General features: G+C 43.9%; 1 protein-coding gene across 1 annotated transcript in view; it reads right to left on the reverse strand.

Annotated features, from left to right (window-relative positions):
• met (MET proto-oncogene, receptor tyrosine kinase) overlaps nucleotides 1-17,668 on the reverse strand; it is a gene marked incomplete at its 5' end in the record, with an annotated part of 91,798 nt that overhangs the window by 29,863 nt on the left and 44,267 nt on the right. Inside the window, 2 exons of the mRNA XM_080475796.1 lie at nucleotides 15,407-15,506; nucleotides 17,261-17,425. Coding sequence (XP_080331922.1) covers nucleotides 15,407-15,506; nucleotides 17,261-17,425 — 265 coding nt within the window. The remainder of the gene's footprint in view (nucleotides 1-15,406; nucleotides 15,507-17,260; nucleotides 17,426-17,668) is intronic.

Consider the following 17,668-nt stretch of genomic DNA (forward strand, 5'->3'; position numbering starts at 1 on the left):
GAAATGCCTGACGGGCAAACATAAAAGGCGTCTCTTTAAACAGAATCACACGCTCTCACTCGTCATATCTGTGGGCTCAGGTTTCCTCTTTAACCAACAGGGTGCTTACCACCTTGATAACTGTGTAAGCACTGAACCAAGGGTCAGAGCTCCATGAACAGAACAGCAATTACGTGGCGCTTCATTAAAAGGGGAACATGTGAGTTTCCCTGTTAACTTTTGCTTTAATATCGTTTTAACAAATCAGGATTAACACAAGATGTTTCATCCTCACGTCCGTTGTCTGATACTATTAGCTCAGCTTCTGTTTCCGGTGAAAGAATGAGCAGGAATTCAAACTGCAAACGTTTTATGAAAGAAAACAAACGGTTCCCCTGGACCGTGACCATGCCGGAGCAAAACTACAGCAGCACTGGTCCAACTCTCTCTCTCTTGAACCTCTAGGCCAGGGGTCTTCAATTCCACGCCTCGAGGGCCGGTGTCCTGCATGTTTTAGGTCTCTCTCTCAGAGATACAAACCTGAATGCAATAAGTGGCTGGTTATTGGGCTTTGTTTTTTTTTCCTTTCACATTAGATTGAGGTTTGCTGAAGCTTTGAGAGGCCTAAAACATGCAGGACACCTGCCCTCGAGGCCCCTCAGACCCTCCAGACCCTAGAACCTGTAGGCCAGGGGTCTGCAACCTTTATGACCAAAAGAGCCATTTTTGTGATTTTCCACCAAATCAAATTTACCTGGAGCTGCAAATATTTATATATATATATATATATATATATATATATATATATATATATATATATATATATATTGTACCTCAGTAACATTCGTCTCAAGCTGCTTTGCTCAATGCAGAGCAAATCACTTAGCACTCTTCATCTGTTACCCTTTGGATGATTCTGCTCTTTTAAAGTCTCAGCAAAGAAGTCTTGGCAAGAGTCCACATGCACGCACACACTCACACACTCACACACTCACACACTCACACACAATATGAAAATATTCAGCCCCTCAGCCTCTCATAGTCGCTCTTAAGCAGTGAAGACAGCTGAAATCTTCACTCAGTCACGTTGTAAAACAACAATGCAGTAATTCTCGGTCTGGCAGCTTCTTTTCTTCAACATTATATGGGACAGCGCCTGTTTTCAGCCTGTGTTTACACATGTGGCCGGGGGGCACAACAGAGTTTTATCCCCCGCTGGCTTCAGCCCAGAAAGGCCTCCCAGCTTTTTGTGCTCATTAAGACCCAGAGGAGTGAGAGACAGACAGCTTGGAAAACACAAAACAACCCTTTTATTAAAGTGTGGCAGAGTATCACATTGTTTACAGTGAGTGCAGGTAACCAACTGATGAGGCTGACGTCGACTCAATAGTCCTTTTATTAGGAAACTGAGAGTTGGACGTTATGCCTCCATTTGCACACATGTGTGTGGAACATTTTTGCAGCTTTTAAGAGAATTACAGCATGCACTGTTGAGGTGCTGCAAGGTCACATTGTCAGTACATCTTATCTTATCTAATTAGAGAGTAAGATATTTGTGTTGTTGAACAGCCACTGGATTTCGGCAAGAACTTCACAGATATTACGAAGCGTACGCTCCCCAGAGCTTCTGATCTGTCGCTCAATACAACATCTGCATTTGTTTTCACGTGTGGCAGGAGCACTTTATATAACTCAGTATTAAAGTACATAACAGTTATTATTTGAAATTAGCCAAGATGCAAAAAACTCCTCTCCTCTCACCCCGTTCTTCCGTGTGTATGTGTGTGTGTGTGTGTGTGTGTGTGTGTGTGTGTGTGTGTGTGTGTGTGTGTGTGTGTGTGTGTGTGTGTGTGTGTGTGTGTGTGTGTGTGTGTGTGTGTGAGACTTGGATCTGAATGTGGGGCACAGTTCCCAGAAACAATTAGACAATAGACTAACAGGGATATGAAGTGTGGGCCCAGTGATCTGGAGCTGCAGTTGATTTGTTCATCTTCAGGAATGTGAGAGTAACAGTGGTTATGAAATGATCTGCGATCTAATGTTTTAACTATCAACACAGAAATATTCCCCTCATCAACGATGATCAAAACAGTACAACAATACGAATAGACGGCTGAAAGACATGTTGATGAGATAAAGGTTATCAAGCTGACTAGCAGTGGACCATCTTGTCTTGTCAAACCACCGGATGGAGCAATACGTTTTTACACAACAATGTTTCACGTTTATTTTGTGTATATGTTTCAGAAAACTTGTATTTAAATGGCAACATTTTGAAAACCGTGTCCATTTCCATGGAAACGGTGTAGTTGGCATGCCAGGCCTGGAGTTGGCGCTGTTGGTTGTGTTTGTAATGAAACCACGCACACATGCCCACACAGAACAATAAGCTATAAACACTGACAATGGGAATACGAGGACAGAAGACCAAGTTGGATTACTATTTCGAGTGACTCACTACTATAACACTACCAGGTCCCAGGAGAACATGGACTGGAACTAATTGTTGTTATTGTCATCGACGGAGCATGTGGAGAAAAAGTGTTTATTACGACCGTGGTGCATATGCACAGTAGCAGCCGTTTCCGTAAATGCCGCAATTTAGGAGGTATTTACGAAATGTTGTGTTTTCAGTTGCTCTGAGCACCATTGTTGTGTAGATGACACCCAAAAGGTGACAAAAGTTTTCTGTTTTCACTCGAAAATGTTGCCTGTAAACAGGGCCTCAATTTACAACCTTTACCTGCTGGCCTTCATGCAGAACCACCGTATTCCACAAGGTGGTGTGGTGAGTCACTGTCAGAGCTCGTCTGTTAGTTGTTCACACAGAGGTCAAACCAGCAGGGTCAACCAGTCAGAGAAGGAACCACAGTAGACAAACTCACACTTTTGTAAGTGCAATTCTTAAACATTCATGGAAATATTTACTTTTCATTGTTTTTAAAGAGACAATTGGGCTTTTTTCTGTTGGCTGACAGAATATTTCAGTGTTCTGTTACGAGTGGAGTAATCCCCAAATGGCTGCATGGTGAGCTTTACTACAGACAGTAAACGCCAGAGCTGCTAATCTGCCCCAAAAAAAACAGCACTTTGCTAAACACACAACACTTCATGAAAATCAGGCCTCCCTCTCCAGGACGAGTGACTTCTTTAGTTTCTGGGTAAAAGGTTAAAAGACGGCTATCGTTTAGTGGCTAAATCTTGATTTTCCATACAGAAGAGGCATTATTTTTTATCAATTCATTCCAGACATTTTTCCGTTGTTTTTGTACCATCGATTATCAAAGAGAGATTATCTTTGACATGATGAAGCCTGTTGGGGAACCCGAAGAGAACCTCAGAAGACTGTCTGAAATGCTTTCTGTGGTTACAGGGATATTTTCTTTGTTGTATAACAGAATTTTCCATGTATACGCAATCGGCAGATAGTGATTATATTAAAATTCGAAGTACCTTAAGACCCAGACCAAGTGTCCTCTTTTTTTAAAGCTCAACATACGGTCACGTTCGGCAATGAACGCGACACAGCCTGCTAGCTGAGGTGCGAGAAGCCGAAGGTCTGAGTGATTGACAGCCATTTGCATCTAGTGCGTTAAAGCGGTTTCACTTGAGGTTAGCATGTTGTGGCTTCAAGTTGAAGCAGGAAAAACAGGCGGTTGTGAAAGCTGTTTTTGTGTCGATGACTCAAAGCAAATGTCAGAGAAAAGTTTGCCCGCGTGTTCAAAGAGTAACGGCGTGGAGCTCCTGCAAACAGGTGTGCTCTGAGCAAACTGCTGGCTGAAAGATCACAGCTGATATTTGCTGTGTGGTAACAGCTAATGAAACAGTGATAGCTCGTGTTTGTCTTCTGGGTTACGGAGGTGGGTCCGTCCTTGACTGGATATCAGGAGGACAGGAGAGTGGGAATGAAACCGTTCAGGTCAACCAGGTTCCTGTTTGTCAAACCAACAAATGTCCCATTCACATGGTGGTTCAGGCATTCGGGAGACTTTGTCTCTCAAGGGTCTCCTTTATATGAAATATAAAAAATAGGGATGCACCAATACCACTTTGTTAAAGCACAAGTACAAGTGGGAGTACTAACCTTTAGCTGTTTACTAATACTGACTACTGATGAGAGTACTGACTAAATGCCATTAAGCCTAATTTATACTCCATACACAAACATATGCCAAGGCTATGCATTGCCTAAAACTACCTCCACACAACCACTGCGTCAACGCTACGTTCACCTCCAGCAGCCTCGAGGGCTCCAGTGTACCACAGCATCTACACAGAGAGTAGTACTTAGTGTCTGTCTTCGCACTGCGCTATGCTACTGCAGAATGTTGACCGAAGGACTGAGCTCGCTGTTAATGAGTGTATCAGTCAAACTTTAATCATGTGTACCATGTAGCATCACTGCAGTGTGAGCCCTGACACTCTTTAGCATGTAGCATGTAGCATTTAGCTACATCCACTGAGCAGGTAAACTACTGAGCGACATCCTGCTAACTCTGCTGGTCCAAATGTCTCTGGTCATGAAGTTGCTGGTGCTGTACATAATTTACAGTCTGTCTTTTTAATTGATATTGATGAATATCCAAGCCATGGACATCGCTTGTCCTCTCTTATCTAACTGCTGCTAACGTTGCTGACGGATGACATCACGGAATACTCATCAAATACCCAATTATTATGTGTATCGTCATCAGTACATCCCTAAAAAAAGGTTTTCATAAAGAGGCAATCACATTTATCTTACCTAATGATTCCACTTATGCTCATATTTTCTCCTGGTGTGTTGAATGGACTCAGACTGTGTGTACCCTCACACAGATTCAAGAGCAGACAATTAATGTAGGATTATTAGACGTTCCTTCAACAATCTTCTCCCTTTAAAGAAGTACTATCAAGTACTGTATTTATATAATACACAGACTTCCTTTTAAGAAAGTAACAGGTTCCTTCAGTCTCTTCTTTCAGACTGTCAGCGGTGTGAAGACTTCATACAGTTTCTCATTTGAACAGTTTCAGGGTTGGTGACAAACCAACTTTGAATCAGAACTTACTAAATCGTAAGATGCCAAGACGTTCTTTTACTTTTTCACCAGTGTTTCGTAAAAAAGATGTATTTGTACTGCTCATTTTTATTCAGGTCACAGTGTTCTGATTCTGATCTGATAACAGAACCGTGTGCCTGGACCCTGCAATGTGACTGAAAATAACAGTCAGAATGACTGAAACGTGACTTCCAGCCCTACTTGGCAAGCGGCTCCGTAGGGTGGAAGCTTCCTCGTCCGCTCGGCAGTTTGACCCCCCGCTGAGCTGTAGCGCCAGAGATGGACATCATGGACGTGCAAGAGAAAAAGATTCCACACAAACGTGATAGAAACACGCATGTCAGGTAGCACAAGGTTGGTCAAATAAAGCAAACCAATTAACCTGCTGCGCACACACACACACACACACACACACTCCACCCCCCCCACCCCCCCACCCCCCCCACCCCACCACCACCACCACCAGCCTGCCTCCCACAGGGGCAGCAAAAGAAAAAATATCCAGTGAATTAGTGGAAACCTCCGTCAGTTTCATTGTTCGCTGGACGTCTCCTCTCGTTTAAGGAGTTTATGTGGGAGCAGCTGTAAATACAATCACTGGTCAGAGAGGTTTACAGTGGCGTGATGAGGGAACCAGTGATCCCAAAAACCTCCGCCGTCCCTGAAGGATCATTAGCGTAACAGCCTGCGAAAAAGCCAAGTCATAACGGAGCTCCCACATACAGACGAGCTGTCACATCCAGAGTGATTCATGAGGCTGGGCTTCCTCCTGAGAAGTCTGATCATGTAGCGCCGAGGCAGCCTGCATCTGCTTGTTATCCTCAAGTGTCAAAGCCACTATTTATTCTTTTCCATCAGGCTTTTCTGTTTTTGCAGTCTGCAAATGATGAAAGTCGAACTGTAATCTGTTCCATGTTCAGCCAATGTCATCAATTCATCCCACAGACCTTTTTCTTCACAAAACCTTGAAGAAATGTGTGACACCAACTCATTAGGGACCTGGACTCTCGATCAGGAGAACTCAAAGCAAACCGGTCCGACCAACAACCTCTCTCAGATATATACCTCAGACACAAGTTGTTTATCCGTCCATCTTCTTATCATACACTTCGTATAATCGGTTTTCAACAATCCACCAAACTGGTAGGGTGGTTCAATCCCCTATATGTCCGCATGACGAAGTGTCCTTGAGCAAGACACTGAACCCCAAAGTGCTCCCAGTCCTTCCATCCATCCATCCATCCATCCATCCATCCATCCATCCATGTTACTGAAATCTGATCAGAATCACTTGTTGAGTAAACGTGAATGTGAACTCAAACCTTTAGGATCTTATTTGAAGGAATTTTATTAACCAGAAAATATCACAGTCAGCTGACGTTGACCTGACCTGATGTGTGTGGAGGGGTGTGTGTGTGTGTGTGTGTGTGTGTGTGTGTGTGTGTGTGTGTGCCAAAAGATTAAAAACACTGCTATCATATTCATATAAGAGAATTTTTACATTTCATGGTAAAAATTGAGTTTGAACAGCTCCTCATTTCCAAGATTTGAAAGCAGAAAAGCGTAAGGAGGGCTTCAGGTGTCAGCTGGAAGGCTTTGGGTTTTGTGGTATGAGGTGGGACGAGCAGTCAAACACCAAACAAGATCACTTCTGAACTGCGGTGACAAGTGTGTGTAGAGGGGCCGAGTGAAAGCACACTGTGTGTGACTGGAGAGCGTAGAAAGTCAGGGAAACACTTCGGTTTTTGAGTCTGTTCAGGCTTCTTTGACTCTGTGGTCATGCCAGCTTTTCATGACGGGTGGTGAAAAAATAAAGATCTCCTTGATGTTTGTGGGAAAGCTGAGATTGGCTGAGACCCGGCTTTACTGCAGATCTGAGGGCAGATATCAGGTCAACACTGGCTGTACTTTCATGCTCCAGCTCCAGCTGAGACCCCTGAACCTCCACCACTGGGTCCTTTTGTCATTTCTTAGTTTTCTTATCTACAATCACCAACCAGAGACCAGAACACAACTTAATAACTGAGGCAACGTCATTATCCATGACCGACTCCTTGGACCTGACCAGTTCTTGGTTTTCGATGCGTGACAAGCTGGCTCAGATAACCCAGTGGAAAACCTCTGGGATGTGGGTTCCTGAGAGATCCTTGCCTCTATTTTGAAGGGGTTAAGACAATAAGACACTCATACTGTCCCTTCCCAGGCTGAGCCTCAACGCATCCAGTTTACTGGAAGGAATTTAACAGGCGACAGCTGGGCCCTACGGCCCTGATCCCTTCTTAAATCATTATTTCATACCAGCCGTTCACTTCCCGCTCCCTCTCTCTGCACACAAGATAAGGTTTGTTTTAGGTGCTTCTTTTTTTTAATCCACTCTAAAGAGAACAATATGCACGCAGGGTGAGAGTGTGTTTTGATGTGCAACCTTCCACTCATCTAAGAGCCGCTCTCAGTCACAGCATGCTATTGACTTGAAGTAAACAGAACCCGGACTGTCCCGGTATGAATTCACTGCGCTGGCGCATCAGGCTACACGTGAAGAAAAGGAAAGGAACCAATCATCCTTTTGTTTCAGGAGAATCGATACTCTGCGTTGCGTCTCAGAGATGAAAAGAAAGTGGACTTAAGATTAGCGGTGCACACATTCAGTGTGAGCAGTCCAATAAAACGGCCCAAAGTAACCAAACTGTGAATTTACGAGATGTTGGATATATCAGAAGTGACTTACCACAGAGGTGAACACGAACAGCTGGAAAAACATTTAGTACATCAGTTGACTGCATATCAATCTATTTGAATATTGTTTCAAAATTAAGTATTGTCTTTTAGAAAGTAATGTTGAATTGAATGAAGAATCCCTACCCCCCCCTACCATAGCCATGGTTTGATTCCCTCCCTACAATCTGTCTGTCCGTCCTATCCTGCCCTCTCCTCTCCTCGATCCCCTACCCCACCTGGAACAGCAGAAAGTCTCCTCTTCTGAGTTTTTCCTTCACACTGCTTCCTCTGCTTGCTCATGAAGAATTGTTGGTCATTCTCTGTAAAAGTGCCTCAAAACGACTGTGTTGTATTTGGCACAATATCAAAAATTTAATTGAATTGAATGATTAGTAATTAGATATGTGGTTGAGAACAATCAACTGCTGAATAACGTGTTCATGCAGACCTCGATCTGCGATCGCATTGTTTCATACGGTTCTGACTGGCATTTGGCACAAATGTTTTTTTTTCACGTGCCGACACATTTTATGCGTCACTGTATTTTCGTAATCTACGCAATCGATTACATTGACGCATCACCCCAGCCCTTATTGTCCTTAACAGTCCAAATCAGATATTTCCTGAGATGCCACTGAAAATCACCATGTAGCAAAATGCGTTGAATGTAAAATTTCTTTGAAGTTTGTCACTGCCTTCAAAGGTTTAGTGGTCATTCCCTCTCTTTCATGGTGGGACGTGGAACAGCTGCTCCTTTTAAAATTCAAGCTCAGCATAAAGCTGACTCACATGCCACAAGACCAGACAAACTAGTCTTTTTTACAAATACATTTCAAGAAGAAACAGAGTTAAATCACAAGTTTTCCCCTCTATCGTCCATTTCATTTGAACTTTTCTGCAAACTTTTCGGATGTGTAAAGTTTGAGGCCGATTGGACAATGTCCAGGGCTATTTACACTGCACTTCCTCTTTCATGGCGAATGCCAAACTTCGTTTTTTAATAACTTTTTCTCAGCAATCACGTTCTTTCAACTGTCAGGTAAATTGGAATTACCACCGAGGACGAGTTCACTCTAGAGAATGAGTTCATTTGGGCAAAAATCCACAATAATTTTCAAAATGGCCGACTTCCTGTTGCGTTTTCGGCATTTGTTATTTTTGGTGCATATTGGTGTGTGCTTATGCACCTATGTGTACTGAATTTTGTAGATGTAAGTGATATGTGGTGCGGGGCCTTCATTTTCTAAAGTTTGCAGGTGGCGCTGTTGAGCCATTTTGCCGCTCACATGAATTTCCCTCAAAACATACAATTTTCTCTGGATCTGATGCATGTGCCAAGTTTGGTAACTTTGCGAGTTTGTTTAGGTCCTCAGAAACATTTGTTTTGTAGAGACAATTTAAACATTTTTCTGAGTGTTTTGAATAGGGTCCTATACTATTGGTGCATTTACAGATTTTCCATGCAATGAACTCCCTGCAATACTGTGTATATATCTATATTTTATATGTGAAGTATGTCACTGCTGCACTCTCTTGGTGAATCTTTTACATACATTTTTTTTATATACCCTTTATACCTTGTAAACTACAGCTCCACTGACTTGTGGACAATCTTGTGGAAACGATTTGATTGAGTCTGATTCTTCACATGAGCCTGAAATTGCAGATTATTCCACCACCGGACGGTGAAGGAACACGCTGCTTGATGCTCGCGTTTCCCCCGGGAGGTTCACCTGCTTCGTCTCAAGCAAAAAGACACTCTGAAAAGAAGGTAATCAGGGAGACGATCTGCGGCACCAGCAAGTCCAGATACTCATCAGGTGAATGGATGCGGCGATCTGCGGCTCACAAACCTCCCCTGGGACCAAATGACCTCTGACCTGAACACGGCTTAACATCCGCCGACAGAAACTGAACAATGCGACTCTGTCTGACGTGTTTGTGTGAGCGACACAAACAGAAGAACGTCATGTTATTAAAGATAAAAGATTATTTGTGCAATAAAAGGTGCGAGACTCATACCACTAATACGTCTGTGTGTGTGTGTGTGTGTGTGTGTGTGTGTGTGTGTGTGTGTGTGTGTGTGTGTGTGTGTGTGTGTGTGTGTTTACTGAGCGTAGTATTGTCTCCCAACTGAACGTGCAGCAGCTTCAGGATGACCGATAACATCATGACAAAGGACTGCTTGTCCTCAACCTGCCTCCCTCAGGCAAACATCACACACAAAGAGCAGCTCGGCCTGCCTGATGTTTGTTGCCGCTCATCAGGAGACACGTCACCTCCACTCTGACACCACCAGCACTAACTACGTCCCCAAATGGTTTGGAAACTGCAGTCTGAGGAGAAGTCCATCTCTGTCCTTCACGCAGCATCTGTAAGGAAAGCTGAGTGGGTCAGAGGGTGAGAAGGTCGTTGCTGTGGTCGGTCTCATCCCTGCAGACACTGCTGAGTGTTTGCTGGCTGCAGCCTTCAGTCGACACCGGGCTGAATGTCACGTCTGCGTTCTGAATCTACGTCTTCCTGTAAACTTTTATAGGTTCCTAAACACAGGAAGCCCAGAGGAACAGTCCATCTCTTCAGCAGTCTGCGGTCAGCAACAATGACTTTCCTCACAAAAGCTTCCAAATGTCTTTTCACTGCCAAGACAGCAAAGATTTTTTTATTTTTCAATATGGCACAAGCACATTTAGAAGCTTTTGGTGGATCAAACAGTGATTTATCTGATTAACGGTGCCTCATTTAAAGAGTGAAACTTGAGCAGACTCACCTCAGTTCTCTGCTGTGGCGGATCAGTAAAAACCTTGAAATAACCTCAACTACAAATGCTTCCTTTGTGTTGACGCAAAGAGCTATCATTTTACAAAATCTGAGTGCAATTTCAACATTACGCCATTTTTAATGATGCTTCCAAGAACAAAATGCAATAACATCTACAGAGAATATGTCCTTCCTTTTTGTCTCAGACTTTTTTTTAAAGCCACAGAATTCCGTGTGATTCCACGGAATAAATCAGAAGTAGAAGCGACTTTTATTGAACAATTAAGAGCAATTTTTTTCAGTTTACACCCTCATTCTGTCCAGTCTGGTGTTTGACTCCCTTCATTTAAATCATTATTCCCACAAAAGTCAAAGACGTGAATGTTACGCCAAGTTATGATTTATATATGTGTGTGTGTGTGTGTGTGTGTGTGTGTGTGTGTGTGTGTGTGTGTGTGTGTGTGTGTGTGTGTGTGTGTGTGTGTGTGTGTGCAGGTTGCACGATGATAACAAGCTGAATCACAGCCTACGACAACATGAGTCAACATGATTGTGCAACAATATGTGATTGTGAAAGAAAAGCACATCTAAACATAAACAACATAAACGAGCCCTCGCCGTTGTGCCATTTATGTGTTTGGAGAGAAATCCCCCCCCCCCCCCCAAAAAAGGAGTTGGAGAATATGGACGCAGTCGTGGCTCGGAAAGAGAGGTCAAGTCGGAGAGGAAGATGGAGGGAAGTGCTTGATGACACCTCCGAGCATTTTAGGTTAACATCCACTGCCATGGTCGTTCATCTTCCAACAAAACACACTTCATGTAAACGGAACAAACAGGTCGTAGGTGGCAGCGTCACTCACCTTCACACCAAAATGTCTGACACCGTTTGAATTTTATTGCACGTTTTCTTTAGTCACAAGACCATGACAACGTCCGTCCTTCAACCGGTCTCACTGTGTGACGTAGGACCACCAAGTTTGAGCCACGACCAAAGATTTTCAAACGATTATCCAACGATTGCCATCTATCGTCTGCAACCGCCGAAAACCTCACCTCAGCCATTGATGGTGATCCCATCCTGCCGTCGTCTGCTGATGTAAATATCTGAAAACCTCAGAGGTTTGAAACGGCACGATGAAATGTGTGTGTGCACATGTACTCCGGCCGACTCTCCTTGATTGTAGCATATTGTAAATTACGCCGAGATAACAATCCACCGTCAAGGTATCTGACCAAAGCTCATTTTAAGACTGTAGGAACACAGGCAGGAAATTTAAACTGCCTTGAAGTGAAATAAGCAAATGAAGATGCGCAGCTCTACGATAAGAATCTCACATGTTGGCAGCAGGTGTCATTAGTCGAGGTTTTAATGGCCGAGCTCAGTAGTTAACACCACAAATTGTTGTAACCCGTTCGTTTGGGCTCTCATTGCCTTTGACTTTTGACCTGAATGACATTTTTTTTATTCGTTTAGCACCTTTTTAAGACTTTTATAATTGAGGTACATCAATTTCAGGGACGTTAAAGGCCTACCAGACAGCGTCGTGAAAGCCTGGTGCATGTCAGGTCGTATAATTTAAAACACCCCCAGGCTGCTGCTGTAAAAGTCGGGTCAGTCTCAGACAGCTATGACGTTCTTCAGACAAGCACGCATGTGGATCGTTTTCCTGCAATAAGCGGAATAAAGCCTGACCGAATTGAGGAGAGCCAGAGCATCTGAAACATTCTGCGTCTCCTCCTGAATCCGAGTGCGATCCTACACATCTGACTGTGGACTTTCCATTTCCTCTCTTCTCATGACTGAAACATTACCTCTTTCCCACTGTCAAGAAAGCGTCTCTCTTCTGGACGGCTTATGGAGGCGTTAGCATGTTTAATGACAATACCATCCTTGTGACGGAGAGCTACTGCACAGTTGTAATGATAGGCCTAATGGCTGTTTTCTTAAGCAAACACAAGATGAGAGAAGCCTCAAGAACTAAACTTAGGAAGTAAATCAAGAACTAGAAGGCCGTACTGAAGAGGTCATGTTTGTATTTCCACTGCGTCTCAATAACCTTCTAGTCATCGTCTTAAACACTCAGCCCCAATGAGGTTGTGGTGACAACAGGAAAAGCAGACGAGCGCAGTGGCACAACTTCCTGAAGGTCACCCCGGAGGATCCTGAGACATTCCTGAAACACAATCTCTCTATTGAAGCCCAGACTGACCTGGAGGGATCATCAGTGTCAGCTGAGTCCATAAAAACCCTTAATGTAAGAAACCGAGAGGAATCCTAATCAGGCTGCTGAACCATCTGAACCGGGGGTGCCCAACCTCGGTCCTCCAGAGCCCCTGTCCTGCAGGGTTTAGCGCCTCCCAGGTGCAACACACCTGATTGCAATGAGGGGCTCGTTATTGAGCTTTTTCACAACCTTGGTGATGACATCATCATTAGATTCAGGTACACTGAAACAGGGAGAACTAAAACATGCAGGACAGGGACCCCTGAGGACCAGGGTTGGGCACCCCTGATCTGAACACTCTTGGTTCAAACACTTTAACAAAAGATGGCGGTTAAGTGGATAGGATTATGTTAGGCTATAAAGCATGCCCCAAACCGAGCAGATCGGGACAAATGTTTTGGTCCCAGACAAGAAATCTGTCCCGATCCTCTTTATTTGCAATGTCAGCGGATACGATTGATTGATCACGGTGCAGGTACGGAGCGATCCTGGCCAAATAAAAAAAGGTCTACATTTCAGGACTTGTCCGGGGTGGTCCTGGACTAAAATATATTGATCCTGCTTGTTTGTGGTGATCCAGGTCTCCTCTGGATGGAGTCACAGCTCAATGACCGACAGGAGCAACGAGCAAAGTCACATGAATCTAAAAGCTGATTGGCAAGGTGGCTAAGCTAACAAGCTAACAGCCGCATAGGGTTGCCAACAGTCCCTTGAAAAACGGAATCGTCCTGTAATCGCAAACAAAAGTAGGCGTCCCGTATTGAGCTGAAAAGGGACACACTTTGTCCCTTATTACCGTGAGAATCAAAAACAGTCTGTGAAATGTCAATGGAATATTTGACCAGCAGGGCGCTTTATATCAAAACTTTTTCCACCGCCTCTCCTGCTCTGTGACCAATGAGCTGACAGAATACTCACACATGAGTATGACAATACAGAAGCTTATCTCAGTGGTTGAGGTACGAATAAGTTACCGGAAGACAACAGACGAGCAGACAAAGCCGCATGGAGACAGACTCTGATATTACACCTTCGACCAGAATGTCTTTCCTCCAGAAAGACATAAAAACACTTTAGATCCACCTGCTCTCTGCATGTGGGAAGATTTCCTTCAGTGACATGGAGAAGATCATTGAGCAGCTTCACCTGGTTGGCAGGCAAGAATCAAACAACTGCCAGTGTAGTGATAAACCATGTTTACCATTATTGATAGTTAGAAACAAAGAAATACAGTTGATGGATCATATACACACATAAATATCTTTCATATTAACAAAATCATAAACCTACTTTACAGTATACGCACAAATATGCTTTCTTTAATTCAATATTTTACAAATTCAAACGATTGAAATACTTAATATGGATGGATAAATACACAATAAATAAATAAATAATAAATAAAGTAAACTATACAGGTAGTCAAAATACTATACAAAATTATAAATATAATGTATATGATCTTTTTCCCTTTTATTCGCCACTTTAAATGACCAATGTGCCACTTATCACTCAGGTAACTCCTCATCTCTATTGGCAGAATAAACATCTCTATGGATGAGCTTCATGAGCATTGTGAGACTGCAAAGAGCCTTCTGGAGAACCACACTACAGAACCTCACTACAGTACCTCATTGCAGTACCTTGTATAGATTGTATAGATTGTATAGATTGTATAGACTGTATAGTATTTCTATTCCTGTTATTTTGTTTTCTTTTACTTTATTCACTCCTAAATTGTTTGCACTTTTGCACTGATGGGGAGGACTGCAATTTCATTTGTGCTGCATGGCAACATGCAGCATATCTGACAAATAAACTTTTTGAACTTGAACTTGAACTTGAACTTACTGCAGAGCCTCACTACAGAACCTCACTACAGTACCTCATTGCAGTACCTTACTGCAGAGCCTCACTACAGAACCTCACTACAGTACCTCGCTGCAGAATCTAACTCCAGTTCAGACTCGAAAACATCACTGGGTGAGACGCGATCTCAACTTTCAGGACAGTGGAAAAGCGATTAAAAAGCTGTGCGTCCCGGACAGAACGAGACAGGTGCTCTCCCTCATACTAGCTGACAAGGGAGAAATCACGTACTATACATACTGAGAAAAATCCACAACAGTCCTCTCCTTTCTATTGGCGGCAACCCGGTTCGGACCGGGGGGTGTGCAGGACTACCCAGGAATTTACTGCAGGATCCGCTCTGTCTGAAGCTCATTCAAATTGGAAGTTTCTGTTAGTACAATTAGTTCTGACTTCTTGTAAATGTCTGTTTCACCCTGAAGTTACTATATACTGGAAGACCACTTCCATAAACTGACAGCAGAAGGTAAGACAAATCCAAACACTTCAGCTATGTTGACACTAACTACGAGTGATCAGAGTGAAGGACCAGAGTGCGTCTTCACAGATGTTAATGCTGGACTAAAACCAGGCAACAATAGAAACAGATAGATGACAGAGGACATCTGGGTTGATGTTTTTCGGCAGAAGTCTGAAGCAGATTCCTCTCGGCACCGACAGGAAATTCTCCTCACTGATGAACGCACTTGTGAGGACATTTTGAAACAAGCCTCCACGTTGAAATGCAGGATATTCTGCCAATCAAAATCAGTCAGAAGGAGGACCAGAAGACACCTCTGACTGTCTGTGATCGATATCGCTGGTATTTCTACTCACCACGTGGAAGACCTCGGCATCCTGCCCGGTGGTGAGGACCATCTGAGGCTGGAGGCCAGACTGCAGGAAGAAGCCGTGAGCAGACACCGTGCAGCCTCCACTGCAGGGAAAGGAAACGAGGGGAAATCAGACAGAGACACAGGAGATCCCCACTGGGAGGAAAACATTGTGAGGCTTCGCACTTTAGCCACTCATCACCTCCCACTCGTTTCCTACTGCCGTAAAACTAAAGTATTAATCTGTCTCAGCTCATATGAGGGCACCATCCGTCACATCCAGCCCTCCTAATCACTCTCCTCGATCTTACTGCTGGACCGCAGACCTGTAAGAAACTTTCCGTTCATGAAATGACAAAGACTTAAGATCCAAACCATTCATGAAATACAGTTTAAGAAGCTCAGTGCTGGTTAATAAACAGCGATCAAGAGCAACTCCTTAAAAAGAAGCTTTAAATCAGGGGGGTCCATCATAAGGCCCGTGGGACCAAAACAGCCCAACAAGAGGCTCCAACCGGCCAAACCACCGAGCAAATTGTGAACAATTGAAAGGAAACATTGATTTTTAAACACAATTCTTAAGAGTAGCGAGAAAACACAACACTGAGACTCGAGCTGAGATGTCGCTGACGCCGCCGGGAGAGCTAGCTACCTCGTTGCTATCAAACGCGCCTCAAAGCTACGCTGTCACTGTGAGTTTGTAAAAACACGCCGAATGCAACAGCGTTTGGAGTTTTTATGGACATTTCACTGTATTTTGCAGGAAAGTATTGAAGATGAGCTGCTTAGCTGGTTTTATTTCGTCAGAAATAGATAAATCTTTATCGTCGTCAAACACAATCACACTTTATGATTGTACGTTACTGTACAATCATAAATACTGTAAGAATAAATATGATGTGCATCATAAAAGCAATATACATAAAAAAGTATTTAGCTAAATGCTGTGCCAAGTAAAAAGAGCAAGTTAAAAGAGCAGCTTTTTAAAAAGAGCAGTAAGGAGAACTGATCAGCAAAGGTACTCAGTGGCAGCAGGGTGGCCCAGTGAGCATTAATTTGAACTATTGCCCTGTTAGAAAACTGCCCCAGTGTCGACCTGTGTGTGACCTCAGCACCTTGAACCCCCTGCCAGAGGGCAGCAGCTCAAACACACGGTGTCCGGGGTGTGTGTGGTCATTCAGGATGCTGAGACAGCAGGTTCTGAAGAGGTCCTCTCGGGAGGGGGAGGGGGGACAATGATTTGTTTTGGGCAGTTTGATGACCCCCTGAATTGCCTTCCTGTCTGCCACTGTGCAGCTGAACTTCGCTTGAGTGAATGAATGAAATTAAGTTAAGAGAACTTGACTCATGTAGATGTTCCCAATTGAAGCAATTCAGTTAAGTTGGTCCAACTATTTTCTTTTGTCAGTGTGACTCGGTATGAAATTCTGTACTTGAGCCGTACGTGGCGTGGATGCAGAGGCTGTTTGGAGGAGGTTAGCACCGAGGTACAGCCTTTGCGTTTCCTGTGTTTATGGAGTATAAATTAGGCTTGATTGCATTTAACAAGTACTTGTATCGGTACTCAGTATCGACAAGTCGCTAAAGGTTCGTACTCCTACTTGTACTTGTCCTTTAAAAAAGTGATATCGCTGCAACTCTAGATAGACGTCCTCATAAAGTTATGCGGTCAGACGGCGTTCGAGTGGCTCACGACGCCGCGTGGCGGTACAGCGTGGTACTACAGAGCAGTACGGGTTGGCGTGAGGTCTTCAAATTGCTAACTTCAGCTTGTATGTTGGCGACTCAGAAAATCTCTTTTATTACATCAGGTTGCTGTGAACAGGTTTAGTTAAAGGTTCAGCCACGTCATCCTCACCTGACAAAGGAGCGTAGGGGCTGAATGCTGCTGATGATGGGGTCGTGGTTGTAGGTGAACAGCCGGGGGGCGAGGCGCGCCACCGAGTCCACCGTCAGCTTCACGGGTTGCTCCGATCGCTCGGCTTGTGGCGGCGTCTTACAGGTCAGCATGGTGGACGTCAAGCTGAGGGGGGGAGAAGATCCAGCTGGGGCCGTGAGTGGAGAAGTGACGGTACAACTACACACAGACGATATATTGTTGATTGGCGTGTATAATGGCGGCTGTGTCCGTCTCACTGGTCATGAATGTTTATTGCATTACAGCAGCAGTGAATTGCTCCTGTTTGAGTGGGATGCCGATCATGAGAAAAATAACTAAAATACAAAGGGAATTAAGAAACGTTTGCTTTTCGCTCATTTTGGAGAA

Source organism: Lipophrys pholis, assembly GCF_963383615.2.
Source record: "Lipophrys pholis genome assembly, chromosome: 11".
Classification (NCBI taxonomy): Eukaryota; Metazoa; Chordata; class Actinopteri; order Blenniiformes; family Blenniidae; genus Lipophrys; species Lipophrys pholis.